The sequence below is a fragment of the Pseudogymnoascus destructans genome (assembly GCF_001641265.1).
Source record: "Pseudogymnoascus destructans isolate 20631-21 unplaced genomic scaffold scaffold_31, whole genome shotgun sequence".
Taxonomy (NCBI): domain Eukaryota; kingdom Fungi; phylum Ascomycota; class Leotiomycetes; order Thelebolales; family Thelebolaceae; genus Pseudogymnoascus; species Pseudogymnoascus destructans.
This window is the reverse complement of record NW_020167550.1, coordinates 162,650-184,511: the sequence shown is the minus strand read 5'-3', so window position 1 is coordinate 184,511 and position 21,862 is coordinate 162,650. Positions and strand designations below refer to the sequence as shown.

The following is a 21,862-nucleotide window of genomic DNA, read 5'->3' as shown; positions in this document are numbered from 1 at the left end:
AGAAGAGATAAGAAGAAGTGCGTAATTGCGAGGCGGGCCGCCGATTTCGCCTACTTTCTCAGCCCTACTCTCCCTAAAGTAGGCGAAATCGGCGGCCCGCCTCGCAATTACGGAGGTATAGTCTGGAAGTTTTGTAGGTGGGGCCCCCCACTCGCAATTCGGTCGAAGTACCATACGCGTTCATCGCGTCAAATTGAATTAATCGGCGTGACCAAACTTTTCGCTTTTCAAGGTCGCGCGATCGTCAATACGGTCGAGTATTGCCCGAGCAGCTCGACGGCAGCAGCAAGCTCAGCAACAGCAGCTACCCCAACACGGGGTAAGAATAAGCTGCTATCTACTGCGCAAATTGAGGCGCTTAAGAAATGGATACTTGAGCAGTATTACCTAGGGCTTGGAGCTACTAGGAATATGATATTTGCCGCAGTCTGCAAACTCCGGAGCCCACAGCCCCCGCCATCACAGAGTTGGCTTACAAAATTTATTAAAAATGAGCTTCAAGAATACCACTTTATTACTACAAAGCCTTAGTAACCCTAACCCTTGGAGGCGAGCTCTCTGCTGACCGAGCCCACGAGCTTCGGGCTGAAAAAGCTGATTGTTTAGCCCAGAAGCTCCAGGCCAAAGAAGCCCGGATAGCCCGCCAGGCTATCAACCGGGCCCGCAAACAGCTCCGTAGAGCTGGAATTGAGGCCCGGAAGCAGGAACGCCTCCGGAAAAAGAGGGTGGCATTCTACACTAATGCCAGCCTCCCAATTCCTCTAGAGTGGGAGGACCCAATTCCTGACCCGGAAGCCTCTGAAAGTGAGGGCGAGGAGGAGTATGAGATTGCGGGCGAGTGTGGGAGCGAGCGTGGGAGTGAGGATGGGAGCGAGCGTGGGAGTCAAAGTGATAATTCAATAGAGTAGGCAGATTATGTACCTTTACATACAAATTACTATGGGCTAGTACTTACTCTCAAAATCGTGAGTTGGCGCAACTTGCTTCCTCTCGCGTGAAGTGGCGCATGTTGCTTACTCCAACCTTGAGTGAAGCGAAAAGTTTGGTCACGACGATTATCTTGCAAGAGGGTTGGAGGTCGACCAGATCGCTTTTTCGGTGAGGGCCTGCCTTGCTCAATAGCGTACGACGCCTGTCGGATTGAGCAACGCATTCGAGTGGCAATGGCTTGATACTCCCAATTAAGGGAGCGTAGTAGTTGGCATTTAAGCCGCTCATCACGAGTAAGGTGCGGCATTGTTAATAGAAAATAGATATAAATTCGTATAGTATAAATATATAAAGGAAAACTTACAACACGTTAAAAGGATACAAACAATTGAACGCGTACCCATGCTCACGCAATCTTAATAGTACGCCCCACCTACAAAACTTACGAGCTATACCTCCGTACGCATTACGAGTCACATCTTTGTTACTCAAGAAATACTATACACAGCTTTGTATTTTTAAGACACGCCAAGTCCGAAGTCATGGATGCAAGAAGGATGATCTGGGTATGCTTAAGGCATTCAATATAGATATTTGTCTGTTTATACCTGTGTGCGGGACTTAAGCCTGACTATGAACCGTAATCTGTTCAGCTTGAACATTCTCACGTCCATCCATCGGCTTAAAGCCGCGTCGGAACACGGGGCTCTCCTGGATCTTCTTCCAGTCATGAAGCATCAACCCATTCTCCACCGCGCAGGAGACTTCTTCCTTTCCGCGCGGGATCATCTCCTTCTCATACGCATCGATGGCTTCGGCAAAAGAAGCGTGGCCGTCCCGCACCCCGCCCAATCCTTTCAGGAGGTGTGATACGTCACATACACAGTGGTTGAGGCCTTGGCCACGATCTAGATCTAGTCAGCTTTGTCTCAGATAGCTAGCTTTCTTGCTTGAGCCTAGTAAGCCAGGAGGCAGCTTACAGGGCGGCATTGCATGTGCAGCGTCGCCAATCAGCGTGAGACGTCCCTGGCGGTTATTCCAGGGCTGGCTGATCCAGTAGCTGATGTCGGCTTTGTGTACAGCAGTATCCTCGGGCAACCACATGAATGCGGAGCGGGTTGGCTCAGCAAGGCTCTCGGCATGCTCTTTGATCAGGGCCAGCCGTTCCGAGTAACTGAGCGAGTTGTCGCTCTCGCCTAACCATCCCATGCCCATGTGGAAGATCCAGGATTCGGGATGGTCCGGGCCGTCAGGCATGCTGGATACTACAGGATGATTGGGATTAGCCGGATACATGATGCAAGTAGTTTTGCCGCGTACTGACTCGACTGAAAAGCATGGAACGACTTCGGGCTCAGAGCCAGATAGCTCGTGGGAAATTTCTGGCGCACAAATCGTGCCTTTTCGGCATCGCCGTAGCACACCGTCATGTTGGTGTGGAAGATCGGGAATTTGGTCACGGCCGCCTTCTCAGCGCTCTCCATGGCGGTTTCGCGGACCCGAGACCGTGGCCCATCCGCGCCTATGACCATAGATCCCGATACCAATGTGCCATCAGAGAAGGTGGCGATAACTCCATTGCGACTCTCGTTGAAAGCGATGTCGATCAGCGTTTTGCCGTACTATAAGAAAAGTCTCAATCCAGTCCGGAATCATCCCCAAATTTGCCACGGGATGGTGCTATTCTGCCAGGATCGACTCACCTGCACGTTGATGCCCTCAGCGCATAATGCTCTCATCTTGCTACGCGCAACTCGTAAGCCGTGTGCGTAAGGCACTCCCACCATCACATCGCCAGTCTCGCCGTTGATGATGGGGTAGTGGCCAGAATGGATGCCCTCTGTAAGGTTGCAGGCATTATCGGGAAGCTTGGCGTAAACTTCAGCAGGCAAAATCTCCTGAAGAAGGGGGAGAGCCCAGTGGATACCCATTGTCCATTCATTGCTACGATAGTTCATAGATACGTCCCTTTCGAAGAGAGAATAACGTATTCCAGCCTGTGACCGTGACACATGTTAATAGGTACCTGGATGTCTGCCTGATTGAGGTTGTGAACAGACCTTCTTCAAAGCCTGGCAAGTAAGAAGACCGGTGATGCCTGAGAAATCGAACCATGGTCAGTATCAAACCTGTTTGTTGTTTACATTTTAGCGAGTTCGATGACATACCGGCGCCAATGACAATCACGTGAAAGTTTTGAACACTCATCTTTCTGTTCTTTTTTATATTGCGATTCTTCGAGTCGTATCCTTGAGTTTCGAGGGGGTTCTCATGTATATTTTAAGGTTAGAGTCATCCTAGATCCCACTCTGGCAAAACATGTGTTCGTTCAGGTCTGAATGCTTTCAGTGTCGCTCGGTCGCCGACACCCGTCGGAGCTCAGCAGCCGTGCGTCGCACCTACACGTTCCACCAGAGCCTCACCGCGCGAGCCCGCCACCTCTCCCCGGACCTTCTCACTTGCGAAAATGAAGGTGTTCAGCTTCCCGTTTCTTTCTCCCATCCTTTGTCACGGACTTCGCCACCCAGTACCACCGACTCTGAAACTGCTCTTCAGCGCAAACTTAACACTGGGCATCCCCGTTGACGTCGGACTCACAACGTTTGGGGAGAAGTTGATCGTGCCCATCACCGACGGAGCATTTTCAGGACCGGGACTTAATGGTAAGGACAAGCACCCCCATCAGCTTCTCGGGCAATAGTCTAGGATTGAACACTGACCAATCGATTGCGTGTCCAGGCGAAGTTACCATCGGTCTGGTTACGTCCCTGACGGGTTCCCAGGGCACACAGCGTGCCGACCTACGTCCTACAGACCAACGACGGGGCTAATATTGTACTCACGGAGAGAGCAATAATTCCTTATGTGGAGATCCTGTTTGAGACTGGCAGTAGCAAGTATGGCTGGCTCAACAATGTCACTGCATGGGCAACTGGTACGGAATCCGACGGCCTGCTTTCGTTGAACTTTTGGAAGGTATGTCTGACTGACTCTATACCACATCCATCTCAACTGTTAATATCAAAAAAGGTATCGGCGTAAACGATTGATTCTCAGACTTGAACGTTGCAAATAAGAAGGGATGAATGAATGGGAAAGTGCAACTAAAATAAATGATATTGGACGCAACAATTGCGCTATAGAAAACGTTCAAAATTTGAAGAAGCGTGCATTATCTTTTCTCCTATTGTGGACAAATCAGGTATATTAATATCTACTATCGTATCCACTCATGAGAGTCTCGCTCCGGGCTATCAAAGCTTCAGATCGCTGCACTGCGTTGAACCCGAATTGACCATTCTCCGGGTGCTCGATTGTAGGCAGCTTTTTAAAATCTGATCAAAGGCACAGCTTTTGGGCCCATCTAGTTGAATGAGCTAATCAGCGCTGTTGCCGGCTCGCATAATGAAGATTGAACGCTAATAAACTCCTCCGAAGCTTTGTTAGGCTGGAGCGCGGATCTAATGAGTGGATATGATGTGATCCTTTGACAGGAGTCTTTTCGCTTGCGGTTCTCGGCAGCCGAGCACCATCTTACTGTGCCTTGTATTCGCTCCTCGGCTCCCTTCTCCGCCAGTGAATGGGGAATATTGATCTGCAGCGCTAGCCCGCACTTCAAGGTAAGAGTTACCTCGACAGTATACACTCCTGTTATGAAATCCAAACTCCTGGGCATGATGTGCTGATGATGTATGGCAATATCCACAGGTGACTTACAGCGAGAGGTATTCCTCACATACTGTCGTGGTCTATGGGAGGTTCAGCTGGGTGACAAGGGCGAAAAGAATGCGAATGGAGATAGCTAGTGTTTCTCACTAAGCAAAGATTACTATTTCACAAAAGAGGATTCTTAGAACAATGAAAACATGCATTTGATGAGAAGCTCAAATTCAAGCCCAAACATTTTGATATAGAAACCTTGGTAGGTAAGATGTGTATTGCTACACCCCTCAGAGCGCCTCTCTCGGTAAATCGCCAGATCCGTCGTTAAGACACAACTTTGCCAGCCGTGATATGCGCCTCGAACCAACCAACTGCCAACCTAGTTCTCTGAGAATCGGCAAAGTTGAGATGGTCTGGATTGACAACACTGACGAAGTGGGGATCCTCTCGAACTCGCAGGTAGTCCTGAATGTCTTTGAAAACAATCCTAATGATCGCATCACAATCCGAGATATTTCCAGTAGGAAGACGACCAGCGTATATTTTCTCTAGCATGGGCACATTCACCTCCGCGGTATTGTGTTGCTTTTTAAAGTCCATCAGTTTCGAAATCGAAGAGATAGAGAGGTTCCTAGGAAACGCGAACCGGCAGGATCTAGGCAATTCGATTTTGCTTACCATGGTGTAGGATACAATATCATTCTTAGCTAGCAAAGCTTTCAGGTGTCCAGCATGAGTTTTGCTGATGTAGTCATGATAGTCCTTCTCAGTCATGTCCGTTTTCTTGTAGCCAAAGATGGTCATAGCGTAGAGCTTATGGATTTCGGGGGTTGCCATGATGCCAGTGGTGGTATCAAGGAGGTATGTGTGATGAGAGAGGGGCAACGTGTACAGGAAGGCTTGGAAAACAATACCAAGCCAAAGAATAGTACGAGTACCACAGAACAGCGGGGCCTTTGGAGGAGGAAACCGGAAATATATGGTGTGAAAAATAAGACATAAGTACGAAAATGCTTCCGCATCAAGCAGTTGTCAGCCCCCGCTCATGTTCTTCTTTCGACCCTGATAGTCCGAGAAGCATCCTCGCCCCAACCTAATGCCTATCGGCACCGCCGCCTCTCGGTATGGTAAGTTTCGGGGTCCGTCGCCCGAGACTGGGCAGGGCTCACTGCAGGGGTGACAAGAGAATCTGTGGCCTGCAACTGAATGATTTCGAATCTTGTGTTATGAACAGTGCCACACTGTATTCTACATTGCGCATATACAAGACGCAAACTCATACGCGACCCTGAAGTTTCAATCTTGCATGAGAGTCCGATTCAAACTTCTGAATATGTCCTCCCAAGCCTCGAAAATAAACGTCATCTCAGGATCATCCACGACGGTTCCCGTATCTGGAACCGAATTTGCCAGGAAGCAATGTCAAGTACTTCTATTTGGCGACCTGAGCTTGCTGCGCTTTAAAGATCGATTGCGACGCCTGTTGCACGTTGAAACCAATCCTCTCCTCACGTCTTTCTTTGACCGGGTGAGCTATGCTCTTCGGAGGCTGCTTGGAACCCTGCCCGAGGAAGAACAAAATCTGTTTCCTCGATTTACCACACTCATCGACCTCGTCGCGAAATTTGGGGAAACGGACTGCGCTTCGGTCCTAGGGTTTTTCCTGTTGAGCGTACATGAGGTAGCTCAGTCCATCGTGTAAGTTAAAAAGTGCAAGACTTAACTCCCGAGATAATGTTCCATCAGAGTTAAGTTCAAAAGATGTATATGTACGTTCTAACGACGAGAGGTGTAGATACTTCACAGAGGGATCCAAACCGTATCCCCCGCCACCAGGAACCTATGTTATTGGTCCCTGCACGGGTGGCTTTGCTGCTGCAGCTATCAGTTGCTCGCAAAGCCTATCTGATTTAGTATCCAATGGAGTACATGCTGTACTTGCAGCCTTCAGTGCGGCTTTGCGGTCGTTTCTAGTTGGCCAGAGCCTGTTGCCGCGAGCAAAATCCACGCAGACGCAGCCCAACAAGTCGTGGTCGGCTGTTTTAATTGCGCAAGGGGATATCAGTGTTGAGAAAATGGTACAGGAATACACAAATATCAAGGTGAGAATTTGCAATAACAGGTACCACTTGGCAGCAGACGATTGACAAGGATCTGCACAGACACCACTTCATAACGCAGCGCTTTGGATCAGTGCCATTACACCAAAGACAACGACGCTGAGCGGTCGCCCTTCCGTGTTGCAAGACTTCCTGACAACAAACGTGCATAGGGTGAAGTCGCAATACCTAGAGATTGAATCGCCGTATCACTCGGCCCACCTCTTTGACTCGGCTGATGTTGAGCGGATTGTCAGCCATGTTCAGCGAGCTGACATAGAGGATGCGACACGTCAGGCACAGAGGATTCCGCTCATTTCCTCATCGACTGGCAAGGTCGTGACCGCATCTGATTTCACAGATCTCCTACAAACCGTGGTCCGCGAAGCCTTGCAGGAACCTGTCCGATGGGACTTGATGCTTGAATCGTTCAGTACGCTGTTGACAGAGGCACAGACACAAGAATGTACCATATTGCCATTCTCCAGTAATGCTGCATCCATGCTCTCTACAGCCTTACTGGGTAGGGATCCGAACATCCAAGTCATCATTCAAGATGTATCGTCGCCCCAATCTAAGGGCAAATCGACCCCAACTCCGCCCACGGGTCGCTTTGAGCACTCCAAGATCGCCATCATCGGATACTCAGGCCGGTTTCCATCATCCGCTTCCAATGAAGCATTCTGGGAGCTGCTCAAGGATGGTCGCGATGTGCACCGCGAAATCCCGCCGGATCGATTTGACTGGAAGACACACTTTGACCCGACCGGAAAGACGAGAAATACAAGCCGCGTCAAATCTGGGTGTTTCATCGACGAGCCAGGTCTATTCGATACAAGCTTTTTCAATATGTCCCCGCGAGAGGCTGAGAATACAGATCCAGCGCAGCGACTGGCTATCACGACGACTTACGAGGCTATGGAAATGGCTGGTCTGGTGCGCAACCGAACCCCTAGCACTCAGCAGGATAGAATAGGAGTGTTCTTTGGCACTACCAGTGATGACTGGAGGGAAGTAAATAGTGGGCAGGATATTGGTACCTATTTTATCCCTGGTGGCAATCGAGCTTTTGTGCCTGGTCGTATTAGCTACTTCTTTCGCTTTTCCGGCCCTAGTCTAAGCATCGACACTGCGTGCTCCTCAAGCTTCGCAGCTATTCAAGCTGCCTGTGGTTATCTATGGAGAGGCGAGTGTGATACTACTATTGCTGGCGGTACCAATATTATCACTAACCCAGACAATTTTGCGGGCTTGGACCGTGGCCACTTTTTGTCAACAACTGGTACGTCTACCCTTTATAGGCGGAGACCTCTCTCGATGGACTTACAAGGGAGTTCTACGACTAACAGTCCCTTCTATTAGGCAATTGCAATGCCTTTGACGATCAAGCCAACGGCTACTGCCGCTCTGATGCAGTAGGCACAGTAATTCTCAAGCGCCTAGAGGATGCTGAAGCCGACAACGACCCGATCTTTGGTGTCATTGCCGGCACTAACACGAACCACTGCGGGCAAACGGACAGTATTACGCGTCCTCACGAGGCCGACCAGACCAGTGTATTCAAGCGTATCATACGGTATGCCGATGTCGACCCGTTGGACGTCAGCTACATCGAGATGCACGGCACCGGTACGCAGGCTGGGGACGCCGTTGAGATGAAGTCGGTGCTGGCGGTTTTCGGGCCAGATTACACGAGGACAAACGTGCAACCGGCTCGACCCCTCCATATTGGTTCGGCCAAGGCGAACATTGGCCACGCAGAGTCGGCGTCGGGCGTTTCTTCGCTAATCAAGGTGCTCATGATGATGAAGTACAGCGAGATCCCGCGCCACTGTGGTATCAAGACCAGCATCAATCACAACTACCCATTGGATCTTGCACGGCGCGGCGTCTTCATTCCTTTAGAGTCGACCCCGTGGCGGCGTCAGGACGCTGTCTCCGGCAAGAGGGCGGCCTTCTTGAATAACTTCAGTGCTGCTGGAGGGAACACAGCGATCCTGCTAGAGGATGCACCGGCATCTGCGCCGCTGCCGATCATAAAAGACTCCCGCCCTATTCAAATTGTCACCGTGACAGCAAAATCGCCGAAGTCCCTCCTTGCCAATACTAACTCACTTGTCTCCTTTCTCGAAACGAAGGATCGTTCCGTCTCGCTTCCTGCTCTGTCATACACAACCACAGCCCGCCGCATGCACCACAACTATCGAGTCATAGTTTCTGGGCCGGACATAGCGTCAATTATCTCAGTTCTCAAAATTCGTGCGGGTGAGATTCAGGCATCATTGGCCAGTCTGAAGCCGGTCCCCGCTGCTAGGAAAAAGAAGCCGCAGGTAGTCTTCATGTTTTCCGGCCAGGGAGTCCTTTACGCTGAGCTAGGAAAGTCGCTCCTTGTTACCAATACCACGTTCCGCACAAGTATCGTTCGGCTTAATCGCCTTGCCGAGATCCAGGGCTTCCCGACGTTTCTGGGCCTCATCGATGGGTCAACCACCGCTGCCGACCTCCGCTCCGCCAATGCGATCGTCTCGCATCTCGCGCTAGTGTGTGTTCAAGTTGCGTTGACTGAACTCTGGATGAGCTGGGGTGTAGTACCTGCTGCCGTAGGTAGGTTATCCTCGAGTTTCTTTGTTATTTGTTTTGAAACGCTCCATAGAGCTTGTGACATTCTAGCTTGCGAATTGTTCATAAGGTTTCGAGACGAAACCTTTGAAATTCAGCAAGACCTACTCCCAGTATCCTGATTAGGAAGTTATTCGCTAACCTTCCACCTCAGTTGGCCATAGCTTGGGTGAGTATGCGGCTCTGCACGCAGCTGGAGTCCTCAGCATTGCAGATGTGATCTATCTCGTAGGAACTCGGGCAACACTTCTGGAGGCGCGCTGCAGGGTCGGTACGCATGCCATGCTTGCTATCAAGGGGTCGCTGGATATTGCAGAGAAGCTTATCCACCAAGTTTCCGAGGGCGAGGTCTGTGAGTTGGCGTGTGCTAATCAATCGTCTGGATATGTTATTTCTGGGCCTGTTGACAAGATTTCCCAGATCTCCAGCGCAGCCGTGGACATGGGTATTGAGACCGTTCGGCTGAATATCCCATTTGCGTTCCACTCGGCCCAGGTTGATCCCATCCTCTCCGAGTTCGAGAGGGCGGCGGGGCAAGGCGTTGCTTACCACCCTCCTGTGGTTCCCTTCCTGTCGCCACTGCTAGCCAAGCTCGTGCCAGCAGGTGACGAACACACACTCAATGCGTCGTATCTGACTGCCGCGTGCCGAGGCACGGTAGACTTTAAAGGGGCACTTGAAGCTTTTGCTACCGCTCAGGCAGAGGATGGCAGTTTAGTTTTAGGCGCCGCCGAACGCACTATCTGGCTTGAGATTGGGCCGCATCCCATCTGCACCGGTATGGTCAAGGGCACACTTGGCTCGCACGTAAAGACAGCGACAACCCTCCGACAGAATGTTGAAGTATATAAAACGCTGTCAGCGACCATCGAGGTGCTGTACCTGGCTGGAGTCGAGGTCAACTGGAATGAGTATCATCGTGACTTTCCGGTCTCGCATCAGGTCCTGGAGCTTCCCGCGTATGCATGGGATCTGAAGAATTACTGGATTGACTACCGCAATAATTTTTGTCTCACCAAGGGAGGTGGATTGATTAAACAGCCTGCTGTCAAGGAGGCCGTTATGCCAAAGTATATTTCACCGTGTGCGCAGCAGATAATTGAGGAGTCCCACGGCGCGGATGAATCCACGCTTGTCGTAGAGTCCGACATATTTGACGACAGACTGCTACCGGTCCTACAAGGTCATTTAGTGAATGGTGCTGCTCTATGTCCATCAGTAAGTCCAACCCAGGGCGATCAAGGGCCTCAGCAAAGATTATCTCGACGCAGAAGCGGAGAACGTGGCATCTGATAACACTGAACTGATTGCTAATTCGTAATTACAACCACAGTCGATGTATGCAGACCTTGCCCTGACCTTGGCAAATTATATGCTGACCCGAGGGCCCAACCCGCCCTCTGCTACCACCGGCCTCGAAGTGAATAATGTCAAGGCTGTGAACCCGCTCATCGCTCGGCTCACCGAAACCACGCATCGTTTCCGTGTCTCGGCCACGGCAGAATGGTCTTCCAGTCTTATTTTCATGACCATTTTCAGTGTTGACGGCAATGGCAAGCGCACCACCTCGCATGCACAGCTCGAAGTACGTGTGACGCCCCAACAGCGCTGGGCCAACGAGTGGAAGCGCAATGCACACCTCATCACAGCACGGGTTGATGCATTACACCAGAGCATCCATGTTGACGAACCAAATAGCGACAGCCACTTAATCAAGCGTGGAATGGCGTACAAGCTTTTTAGCACCTTGGTTCAGTACAGCAGAGATTACCAGGGCATGGCGGAGGTTGTACTAGACAGCAAGCGTCTGGAAGCTGTTGCCACAGTGAAGTTCCTGGCTGGCCAAGAAGGCTTCCATCTGAACCCCAAGTGGATAGATAGTCTGGGTCACATTGCCGGTTTCATCATGAACGTCAATGACAACGTTGACAGTCGGACGCAGGTATTCATCAACCATGGGTGGGAGAGAATGCGGATTGCCGAACCATTTCAAGCAGGTAAGACCTACCATGCGTATAACCGCATGCAGTTGGTTGAGAAGACAACCTATGTGGGTGATACGTATATTCTGGAGGAAGGACGTATCGTGGCCATCTTTGAAGGCGTCACAGTAAGTTCAGCTCACCGGCCAAGATCCTCGCGGCAACGCTGTGTTGACTGAATTCTGTAGTTCCAAGGTGTCCCACGTCAAGTTCTGGACCATCTCCTCCCCAGTAAATCCTGGTCCACCGACACGAAACCTGTCAACAACTCTCAGCCACCGAAACACAATTCTCAGTTGCCAGTTGTTAAAGGAGAGTCTGACGGCAAGTCCTCCGCGCGCTCTAGTTCCGAAAGCAGTAGTGACCAGGAGTCTGAGGAGACGCAGTTCACCAGCAGTGCTACATCAGTGTACCAGGATGCAACACAACAAGGTCAATCATCATCTGGACGCACTAGTGCTGCGCTCATTCTAAGGCAAATCATTGCCGAGCAAACGCGTGTGACCATCGACGAATTGAAGGTGTCAACATGTCTCGCCGACATTGGTATCGATTCGTTACTCGGCCTGTCTATCAGCGGAAAGCTACAGGAGATCTTGGATGTGGACATTCCTGGAAGTATGTTCTCAGAATTCGAGACTCTGCAAGACATTGAAGAGGAACTGCTCAAGGCACTTGGCTTGGACCAGTCCAACCCGAAGCAGGTCGGCCAGCCATTCAATAGGTCTACTGTGGCAGCAGACTCCTCATTAAGGGATGGCAACATTCCATGGTCGTCGGACTTATCGACCCATCAGATTTTGCCAGAGGAATGTCGGAACCAGTCCTTCGCTGATTCTTCACCCCCGCAGGCGACATCCATTTTGCTCTCTGGCTCGCCGCAAGCAGCTCGGCTGATTTTATTCCTCTTCCCCGACGGCTCAGGCTCGGCTTCATCCTATGCTGCATTGGCACGAGTCATCAACACCAGTAGCGTCGCCGTTTATGGACTCAACTGTCCCTGGCGTAAGATTGGAGCCGAGATGACTCGCACAGGGGTGACCATGTCTACAATGATCTCTAGATATGTGTCTGAGGTGCGAAGACTCATACAGCCGCTCTCTGATCATGCCCCTTTCGTGGCCTTGGGAGGTTGGTCAGCTGGCGGTATTCTCGCATTGGAAGCAGCAAGGCAGCTGAAACAGCAACCCGAAGCAATCAGGGTCAGCAAGCTGGTCCTCCTCGACTCGCCCAACCCGATCGGCCTACAGAACCCCCCGGAGAAGATGTATGATTTTTTTGACTCGCTGGGCATATTCGGCGATGGCAAGGCCAAAACACCGGAGTGGCTGCGTGCCCATTTCGACGCATTCCTTCGCATCTTGGACGCCTACGATCCTGAGCCTCTTTTCGATATTCCAACCTCTTTGATGGTATATGCGCGCGATGGGGTCTGCAAGGATCCGGATGGGCCGACGATGGAGACGCATCCAGATGATCCACGCGAGATGCTGTGGCTGTTGAACAACCGCACCGACTTCTCGGCGCGTGGATGGGCCAGCGTGTTGGGGCAGGAAAAATTGAGGGTAAGAGTACTGGATGAGGTCAACCATTTCAGTCTCATGGATGCGGGGCCGAAGTTGAAGGAAATGGGTCAAATTGTGACGGATTTTCTGGTTGGAGGATAGTATAGATAGTAGAGACGAATCATGCGTTGCCCTTTTCTCTCCTTTTGGTTCGGGTATGATCTCGGTTGGTAGTTGGATATAGAGCACTGCTGCAGACAGACTGAGACAGGAACATGTAATTCGACCTGTGTCTTCGAAGTCACTGACCGTTAGCCCCAAGTTGAGCTCTGTGACCTCTTGAAGATGTTTGTTATCTTGATATACGGGACACAAACTGACAATTCCGTCAAGCACGCTAAGTTGGGCACGGACTACTCGGTGTTCCACCCACTCGCTTCGCTCGTAGGTGGCGACAGCGATCTGTGCACGCGACAGCGATATGTGCAACACACAAAATGAAAGAAATAAGCCTCATATAGCAACTATGTAACTATATAATTAAATAATAAAATCAATAGAGCTACTATCACTATCTCCACTACTACTGTCGCTACTAATCCCAATGTTACTATCACTATGATCCTTACCATACCGTAAAATTATCACTTTGGATTTTAACCCAACCTTCTTCCGCTCTGCTACCCTCTTCCTCTCAACCCTTTGCACTTCGATTTCAATTTTCCGTTGTTGCACCTATAGCTGCTTTACTACTTGCTTTGATTCCTTTGCTACTCTTGCTTCTGCCTTTGCTTGTAATTTTGCTTCCTTCTCCTCACGTAACAGTCGGGCGTCTGATGCATATAACTGCCCCCCCTTCTGTAGCGATTTCCGTGCCCTTGCCTTTGCTGTTTCCTGCTCTGCTGACCGTAAGGTAACAATGTCAAGCTCGGTCTTATAGAGCTCAGCCTGAGGTAAAACAACTGTAGTTCCACATGCAAATGATTGAAACCCTTCTCTTGACGGTGATGAGAAAGCAGCCTCTACTCTCTTCTGCCAATGTTTAACTGCCTGTATAGTTTGCACACTAGTTTTTGAAGTTGAGATAAGGTCATACGAAGCAAATGGCTCGTAGTCTGGTGTTTGATTCTGGGTCTCTTGTATTTTATCAATTACTAGTGGAGGATTATATGGATATAGTCCTGCATTTCTCCAACCTGATTGAATTGTCCGGACAGTTAAGGATTGCCGTCGGATTTGTGGAAGGTCAGAAAGGAACGTACATAGCTTATACTCATAGTCATAGCTACGTACTGCTTGATCAAGTGCCTTTTGATGGAAGTGTTTGCACCACTCCGCCTTTTGTACCCATGTGAGTTGCGCTTCATTTAGATGTGACAGCGCAGATGTGAGGCGCTTTTTTAATGGACCGAACACTTAAGTGCAGTGACAGATTAAGAAGAGGTGAAATAGATAAATAACAATTACCCCCATCTAACCTCTAATCCAACAGTCTCCCACGCATAAATCCCAGTACTCCTACCCACGACCCATAAACTCCACTGTACCACAACCCACGCAGCCTCACCACCGCATCTCTCTCCCTCCTCCTCGCCTTCGCAGCCGCAACCCCCCTCATCACCTCCACCACCCCATCCACCGAGGGAGCGACTTCTGATTCCTCCATTCCCCCAAAACCCCGCATGGTCGCCAGACTACAAGGCGGCGGTATGGCCCTCGCAGGCGCCGCGGCTGGTGCAGGGGCTGCAGGTGCAGCATGCGCGTGTTGTCGGAAGAAGCTGCGAGGGGGGATAAGAGGTATCCGGCGGGGCAGGATGAGGGGGAATGTGGTGGGCAGTGGAGGAGGAAGGCGCAGGATGCAGAGGAGGCTGTGGATGGAGGAGTGTATAGGGAGGAGGTGGGGGGAGGGGCGGAGGATGGGTTTAGGCATGCGCCGGGGGGGAAGAGGGTGATTGAGATGCCGGAGACGCCGCCGCCGAGTTATGCGAGGTTGGCGGGGGGAGGGGAGGGGATTGAGTTGGAGACGAGGCCGGTGGGGAAGGGGACGGTTTCGGAGGAGGTTTGATGTGGGGGTTGGGGCGAGGAAGGTTGGATTATGATGTTTATATACTGTAGCGTTGTTGACCTAGGTTGTTTTCTACGATTTTTACATATCGTTACTTTTTTTGGGACTTTGTATAACGTCCTCCACAAGCGAGTGTCGCATACAAAGCGAGTGTCGCAGGCAATTGACAGATCTTAACAAACTTTCTAACAACAACAACTATAGACTAGAAAATCAATTAAATTAATTATACACCTGTTCTATAGTATCTTCGTAATCCCTTTGACATGTGCGAGCATTATGCCCAGTCTTACCACACATTCTGCAACGTCGTTGCTTTCTTTCAACCCCGCCACCCTGTCGTAGTTCTTGAGATATCTGCTCTTCCACAGCTAGGTGAGCAAGTACATCCTGCCCTTCTTGAATTGTAAGGCACCCTCCTTCTTGTATACGCTTTTTTTTTTCGCTTTTTGCGCTGACTTGCAAGTTCATTTGCTTGTTGTAAGGCCTGAACTTCCGCCTTCATTAGAACAGCAGAATGCACCATTGTTTGAGCACCTCTTAACAACTGGTCTAGCGCATTGTTAATAGGAGTTGGTGAGCTATTTTGATGGCATATAATGCGATATTTAAGATGCGTAGTTTGACTTGCTAGCTCTATTAGATTGTGTGGTGTTTTATGAAGCATCCTCAAAGGTTGGTGGTGTTAAAGGCTGTAGTTGAATGTCAAGCTGTGATAACACAACATCAGGTCAAATGGAACTAGCCCTGTAGCTCGAAAACTACTGCAGATGTTCTGCTCTGTGATTGCGTTTGTGAAAGCCTGCTTAAAGGCAGGAAGAAACTCAACTTTCGTAACATGGTTTATATGAGTGCAGATTAAGCTCTCAACTTGCCGTCCATATGCCTTCTTAAGTGGTCCAAAGCAACTACATCAAGTGGTTGAAGTAGATGAGATGAGTGCGGAGGCATATAAAGCAATATTATACCATTCTCCTTACAGTATTGCTCAAACGGTAGAGAATAGTGACTCTCATGGCCATCTAGGATTAACAGGCGATGTGTGTTACGATTACAGCTCACAGCTTGTTACGGTTATTAGGGGTGCAGCCTTAGCCACCAAGGCTACAACCGCTAAGCGGACAACTGTATATTATGAGGAATAGCCTCACCTTCCTTCCTTCTTCTTCTTCTTCTCTCTTTAGATTCAATCTAGCTTACTTTACCCGGACTGGCACCATGACCTCCGTGACCATCATAACATAAGATTGAATCTCACCTTTCTTTTGCTCTCTGTTAAGGAAACAGGGCACCCAGCTCACAGTAATAGCATATGAGAGTGCGAGTCGGAGGCTAAATGGATGCTATCCTATAGGTCTACTACGAAGGATTCAAAAAAGATGAAGGGGGAACCCCATTAAGTCTGTTTCCTTAAATACCCGAAACGGGCCCGACTCGGTTATCCCAACCCCCTTCCACCACAACAGGTCTGCATCGACCCTGAACCCTACACCCTTACCGTTCCCCACTATAGTGTAACTCGCTATGTGCTCCTCAACTGGTCCGAAACAGGACGAAGTCAGTTTTCATGCCCATGGTGACCGTAACAGCTCTGCGGCGGGTCCTTCGAGTATCTAGGTAAGGAGGCATCCTTACACTCTGAGCCTGAACCTTGATACTGAAATTTGAATTCCCTTCTTTGGAAACCCTACAACCATATCCTAAAGTCGATTCCAGAACACCACAGAACACACCAGAACACCACAGACTTCATAGATCAGACCTTTCACAACGCTCCCTCGAGAAGGAATATAGCTGTGAGGGAAGTGCACTCCTCTCGAGTGGCTCCTACAGTCGACAAACTGCGCAATAGGGCCTTTGGCGATATGAGTCTGATCTACTGAATACGAAAACTGAAAGAATAGCAAAGCTGCTATGGCACACACGGCCAAAGAGAAAGCCAAGATGGGTGACCAAAACCCAGAAGACTATGAGTCTATAAATGAGAACACAACATTAGCAGATGAGTCTGAGAAGAGAGATGAACTTCAAGATGACTTCCTCGAAGCCCAAGAAGAATTCAAGAGAATGGGCAAAACAGCTCAAGAAAGACACCACTCTATACTATCAAACGCATCATGAGGACTTGGAATGTCAACACCTAATCGTCGTAACCAACTTTTCGCTTCGCTCAAGGTTGGAGTAAGCAATGTGAAGGCGCCCGAAGCAAGAGGAAGCAATGTGCACACTGTCAAATTGCGACCGTAAGTACCTACACATAGTAATTAATTTATATGTAAAGGTACCTAAATAAGCTATTCTACAAAATTATCACTTCCTTACTCCCACTCGCTCCCACGCTCGCTCTCATACTGGCTCTCACACTGGCTATCATACTCGCTCTCAATTTGGGGGGCTTCTGGGTCAGGAATTGGCTCCTCGAACTCTGGAGGAATTGGGAGCCCCTCTTTATAGAGCTGGGCAATCATCTTCTTTCGGGCACGCTCTTCCTTCCGTGCCTCAATTCCTGCCCTATGAAGCTGTTTCCGGGCCTGGTTTAAGGCCTGGCGGGCTACCCGGGCTTCTTTAGCTACGAGCTTCTGGGCTTGAAGCTCGGCTTTCTGGGCCCGAAGCTTGTGAGCATGAGCAGCTTGGAGCTAACCTCCAAACTGAAGGCGGGCCCGGCTTCGACTTGCCTGCTTCTTCGACTCCTCAACCTGCCGCTGAGTAGTATGTAGGTCAAGCTCTATAAGCTGGCCTGAGGCTACAACCTCTTCTGTTCTGGTAAGCCAGTTCCTATAGCTCTCTACTAAAGCCCTCCGGAACCTGGTTTTTCCAGTGCTGTAGCCCCTCTTCTACCTCCTGAAAAGTTGAGGGTTTTGGGGTAGAAACCCGGATTGGTAGGTAGTAGGCGTAGGCGTAGGTTGTGAGTAGGTGCGTAGTTTCGTGAGGGCTGTATTACAGCTTATAGGCCAAATACCAGTTTTCTGGAAAGCTGATATTATAGTAGACTCCTTAAAAGTCTGCTCCCGAATGCGTGTGAGATCTCTCATGAAGGATTGTAGGTCGTAGGTAACGTCCATATCCCGTATGGCAGTAAGCACAGCTACTCGATGCCAGTGCTTATAAGGCTGGAACACTCCCACATCTAATGGCTGTAAAACGTGTGTAAGATGTGAGGGAAAGGTGTATATAATAATGTTGTGTTCTTCTGCTGCAATGATGAAGTCATTGTAATGGTGGGTGCACCAGATGTGAGAATCTAGCCACCCAAGGAAGGGATGATTTTACTAAGACAACACACTGTCTTAGGAAAAAGAGCCAAAGGGTCATAGCTTAGACTATTCCACAATGCAGCAATCAGGTGTATGATGTAGTGGAGTGGTTTAGACAAGTTGTAACAAATGTTAAGTCTGTGAACTCAGGGATAAGTCAGAGGTTAGCACCTTACTGACTTTTCAGAAACAAGGAGTAACAAGATCAATGCTTGGAAGCTTGGAAAAGACTTGGAAGTATGTGATAGTCGATTTACTGTATTGTCTGCTTGCCCTTTCTTAAGGAAAGGGCAATCCTATTTATGCTAAAGGAGTGTAGTTCTCTCATTTTCCAAGACTTTCCATGACTAACCAGGCTTGGTAACTGTAGTCAACGTAAGAGAATCCCATAGAACCATCTCTTAGGTTCCTAGCCTATAGGAAGTGAAAGGAGGTCCAAGGTCAGAGTACCCCTGTAGACAAATTATGTCATAATTTAACCAATCTTGTGGGTAACTAAGGAGTGATGACGTGTAATGAATTATAGAGGGTTGTAGAAGCTTTTGGAGCTATCGTTCATGTTCCTAGGCCTCTAGTTGATAGAGATATGTCATGTGTAGTATTAGCCCAGTAACTAAGGAGTAATGTCATGTAATGAATCATAGAGGGTTGTAGAGATATGCTATGTGGTCATATCAGCCCAGTAACTAAGGAGCAATGACGTGTAATGCATCATAGAGGGTTGTAGCAATCGTTGAGTAGTATTGCTCTTGTTGTTGGTGTGGCAAGCCAAAATATGTATAGTGACTTGTAGGTTTGAGGAGGAGATTTCTAAGTTTGCTCTTGAGTTTGATAGCAAACTGAGTGCAATGAATGTCAGTATGACATCCAAGTTCTTTCAGACTAGCATCTACGAAATTGACCAGATCATCCATGAAAAGGAGTTGGTAGAGGATGAAGAAACGCTCCGCCTCATCCAGCAGAAGCTTCCGCATATGCACCGGAAGTACACCGATGTCTTTTCGAAGTTGGAATCAGATCGAATTCCCCCACACTGCATATACAACAACAAGATACAGCTCGAAGCCCCTTTACCAAACGCTTTCTCCCTGTTATACCGACAGGGCACCGAAGAGCTTAAGGCTACCAAGCAATACCTGTTAGAAAACCTAGAGAAAGGCTTTATCATCAACAGCAACAGCCCCTTCGCGTCCCCTATCCTATTCGTAAAGAAAGCGGATGGCAAATTAAGATTTTGCATCGATTACCGGAAGTTAAATGGTCTCACCCAGAATGATCCCTACCCCATCCCGCGTATCTACGAACTACTAGGACGGGTGTCGAAAGCAAAGCTAGATATCAGACAAGCCTTCCATCGCATACGGATGCACCCCGACTCGGATGAGTACATGACCTTTCGGACTCGCTATGGATCATATAAGTGCAAAGTGCTGCCATTTGGACTGACGAACAGTCCCGCAACCTATCAGCGGTATATGAATGACGTCCTGATGCAATATTTAGACGACTTCTGTACCGCATACTTAGACGACATCGCCACACCGAGCTATGTACAAAACTAATCCGAGAAGCGCACGACCAGGTGTCGGTGGCACATCCTAGCGGCCAGAAAACCTATCAATTGATTGCCCCGAAGTACCACTGGGTCGGGATGTAAGCGGATTGTTTGCGCTATGTGAGGAATTGTGTGACATGTCGGCTTTCTCATACCAATGTCACCAAGCAACAAGGATTCCTGCACCCATTGCCCATACCCGAATACCCTATGCAACACCTCACCATGGACTTCAAGGATAGCATCTTAGTGTTTATGGACCGACTCAGAAAGAGTTCGGTGACCATACCTTGCTACAAAACCACAACTGCCCGGCAAATGGCACAATTGTTTATCAAATGGATATACCGATTCGGACACACTCCGGAGTCGATTGTAAGCGACTGCGGAACCCAATTCATATCATCCTTTTGGCAGGAGTTCTGTCGAATTATCGGCGTTAAGGTTAAGTTGTCGACTGCCTATCATAAGCAGACCGACGGACAGATGGAAATCATGAACCGATACATCAATCAGAGACTGAGGCCTTTCGTATCTTATTACCAGGATAACTGGAGCAAACTCATCCCCATAATGGACCGTGTGCAAATGACACTTCCCCACGCATCCATTGGCATGACTCCCTACTGACTCAAGTATGGAACCGATCTGCGTATGATGTCATACTGACATTCGTTGCACTCAGTTTGCTATCAAACTCAAGAGCAAACTTGGAAATCTCCTCCTCAAACCTACAAGTCACTATACATATTTTGGCTTATCACACCAACAACAAGAGCAATACTACTCAACGATTGCTACAACCATCTATGATTCATTACACGTCATCGCTCCTTAGTTACTGGGCCGATATTACCACATAGCATATCTCTACAACCCTCTATGATTTATTACATGACATCACTCATACTACCACATGACATATCTCTACCAACTAGAGGCCTAGGAGCATGAACGATAGCTCTAAAAGCTCCTACGAACCTCTATGATTCATTACATGTCATCGCTCTTTAGTTACCCACAAGATTGGTTAAGTTATGACATAATTTGTCTATGACATAATTTGTCTATGACATAATTTGTCTATGACATAATTTGTCTATAGGGGTACTCTGACCTTGGACCTCCTTTTACTTCCTATAGGCTACGAACCTAAGAGATGGTTCTATGGGATTCTCTTATGTCGACTACAGTTACCAAGCCTGGTAAGTCATGGAAAGTCTTGGAAAATGAGAGAACTACATTCCTTTAGCATAAATAGGATTGCCCTTTCCTTAAGAAAGGGCAAGCAGACAATACAGTAAATCGACTATCACATACTTCCAAGTCTTTTCCAAGCTTCCACGCATTGATCTTGTTACTCCTTGTTTCTGAAAAGTCAGTGAGGTGTTAACCTCTGACTTACCCCTGAGTTCCCAGACTCAACATTTGTTGCAACTTGTCTGAACCACTTCACTACATCACACACCTGATTGCTGCGTTGTGGAATAGTCTAAGCTACGACCCTTTGGCTCTGTTTTCTAAGACAGTGTGTTATCTTAGTAAATTCATCCCTTCCTTGGGTGGCTAGATTCTCACATCTGCTGCACCCACCATTACATACGAGTTGGGATTGGAACACTCTGAAAAGCACCAACCCCTGGGAGACTCTAAACCGAGAGGAAGCCAAGGCGGTTGCAGACCGAATGCATACCGCATGGGTCCACGCAAAGGAAAACATGGCAAAGGCACAAGAGGAAATGTCTAAGCACGCGAATTGACGCCGAAGGGCCATCGACTGGGACGTAGGAGATAGAGTGTACCTATTGACCAAAAATTTGAAAAACTCTCGTCCTAGCCGCAAGTTGGGCCAACAATGGGTCGGACCATATATGGTGTTAGAACGGATTGGGCATGCATTTCGATTGGAACTACCTACCGGTTCTCAAATACACGATGTGTTCTCACCAGATGTCCTCATGAAGGATCCGAACAACCCCCTACCTGGTCAGGATCTGCCTGAGCCTAGCAGCGAAGTGATAGATGGCATAGAGAAATGGGAAGTGGAAAAGATCCTCGCTGTGAGGCTCCGCCGGAAGCAACTACAATACCGGGTTAGTTGGGTCAGATATGATCCGGACCCGGAGTGGTACCCAGCGTCTAACTTCATGAACTCTCCCCACAAACTCAGAGAGTTTCACACGGAATACC

General features: G+C 48.9%; 8 protein-coding genes across 8 annotated transcripts; 4 read left to right on the top strand and 4 right to left on the bottom strand.

Annotated features, from left to right (window-relative positions):
- Positions 1-411: 411 nt before the first annotated feature.
- VC83_08977 (uncharacterized protein) lies at positions 412-908 on the top strand (the record flags this gene model as incomplete). Its single annotated transcript, XM_024472517.1, has 2 exons — positions 412-466; positions 550-908. The coding sequence occupies 2 exons, from the start codon at positions 412-414 to the stop codon at positions 906-908; spliced, it is 414 nt and encodes a 137-aa protein (XP_024320028.1).
- A 643-nt stretch (positions 909-1,551) lies between these two features.
- On the bottom strand, positions 1,552-2,462 carry VC83_08976 (uncharacterized protein; the record flags this gene model as incomplete). The annotated part of the gene is made up of 3 exons (XM_024472516.1): positions 1,552-1,838; positions 1,911-2,195; positions 2,255-2,462. 3 exons carry the CDS (start codon positions 2,460-2,462, stop codon positions 1,552-1,554), a joined length of 780 nt encoding a protein of 259 aa, XP_024320029.1.
- A 120-nt stretch (positions 2,463-2,582) lies between these two features.
- On the bottom strand, positions 2,583-2,888 carry VC83_08975 (uncharacterized protein; the record flags this gene model as incomplete). Its single annotated transcript, XM_024472515.1, has 1 exon — positions 2,583-2,888. One exon carries the CDS (start codon positions 2,886-2,888, stop codon positions 2,583-2,585), a length of 306 nt encoding a protein of 101 aa, XP_024320026.1.
- A 509-nt stretch (positions 2,889-3,397) lies between these two features.
- On the top strand, positions 3,398-3,972 carry VC83_08974 (uncharacterized protein; the record flags this gene model as incomplete). Its single annotated transcript, XM_024472514.1, has 4 exons — positions 3,398-3,593; positions 3,670-3,735; positions 3,782-3,906; positions 3,961-3,972. The coding sequence occupies 4 exons, from the start codon at positions 3,398-3,400 to the stop codon at positions 3,970-3,972; spliced, it is 399 nt and encodes a 132-aa protein (XP_024320027.1).
- Positions 3,973-4,294: 322 nt separating this feature from the next.
- Positions 4,295-4,606, bottom strand: VC83_08973 (uncharacterized protein; the record flags this gene model as incomplete). Its single annotated transcript, XM_024472513.1, has 1 exon — positions 4,295-4,606. The coding sequence occupies one exon, from the start codon at positions 4,604-4,606 to the stop codon at positions 4,295-4,297; it is 312 nt and encodes a 103-aa protein (XP_024320024.1).
- A 311-nt stretch (positions 4,607-4,917) lies between these two features.
- On the bottom strand, positions 4,918-5,430 carry VC83_08972 (uncharacterized protein; the record flags this gene model as incomplete). Its single annotated transcript, XM_024472512.1, has 2 exons — positions 4,918-5,178; positions 5,272-5,430. 2 exons carry the CDS (start codon positions 5,428-5,430, stop codon positions 4,918-4,920), a joined length of 420 nt encoding a protein of 139 aa, XP_024320025.1.
- A 496-nt stretch (positions 5,431-5,926) lies between these two features.
- Positions 5,927-12,960, top strand: VC83_08971 (Type I Iterative Polyketide synthase (PKS); the record flags this gene model as incomplete). The annotated part of the gene is made up of 7 exons (XM_024472511.1): positions 5,927-6,291; positions 6,389-6,695; positions 6,756-7,974; positions 8,055-9,296; positions 9,466-10,529; positions 10,645-11,421; positions 11,482-12,960. 7 exons carry the CDS (start codon positions 5,927-5,929, stop codon positions 12,958-12,960), a joined length of 6,453 nt encoding a protein of 2,150 aa, XP_024320022.1.
- Positions 12,961-14,554: 1,594 nt separating this feature from the next.
- Positions 14,555-14,863, top strand: VC83_08970 (uncharacterized protein; the record flags this gene model as incomplete). The annotated part of the gene is made up of 1 exon (XM_024472510.1): positions 14,555-14,863. The coding sequence occupies one exon, from the start codon at positions 14,555-14,557 to the stop codon at positions 14,861-14,863; it is 309 nt and encodes a 102-aa protein (XP_024320023.1).
- Between the last annotated feature and the right edge of the window lie 6,999 nt (positions 14,864-21,862).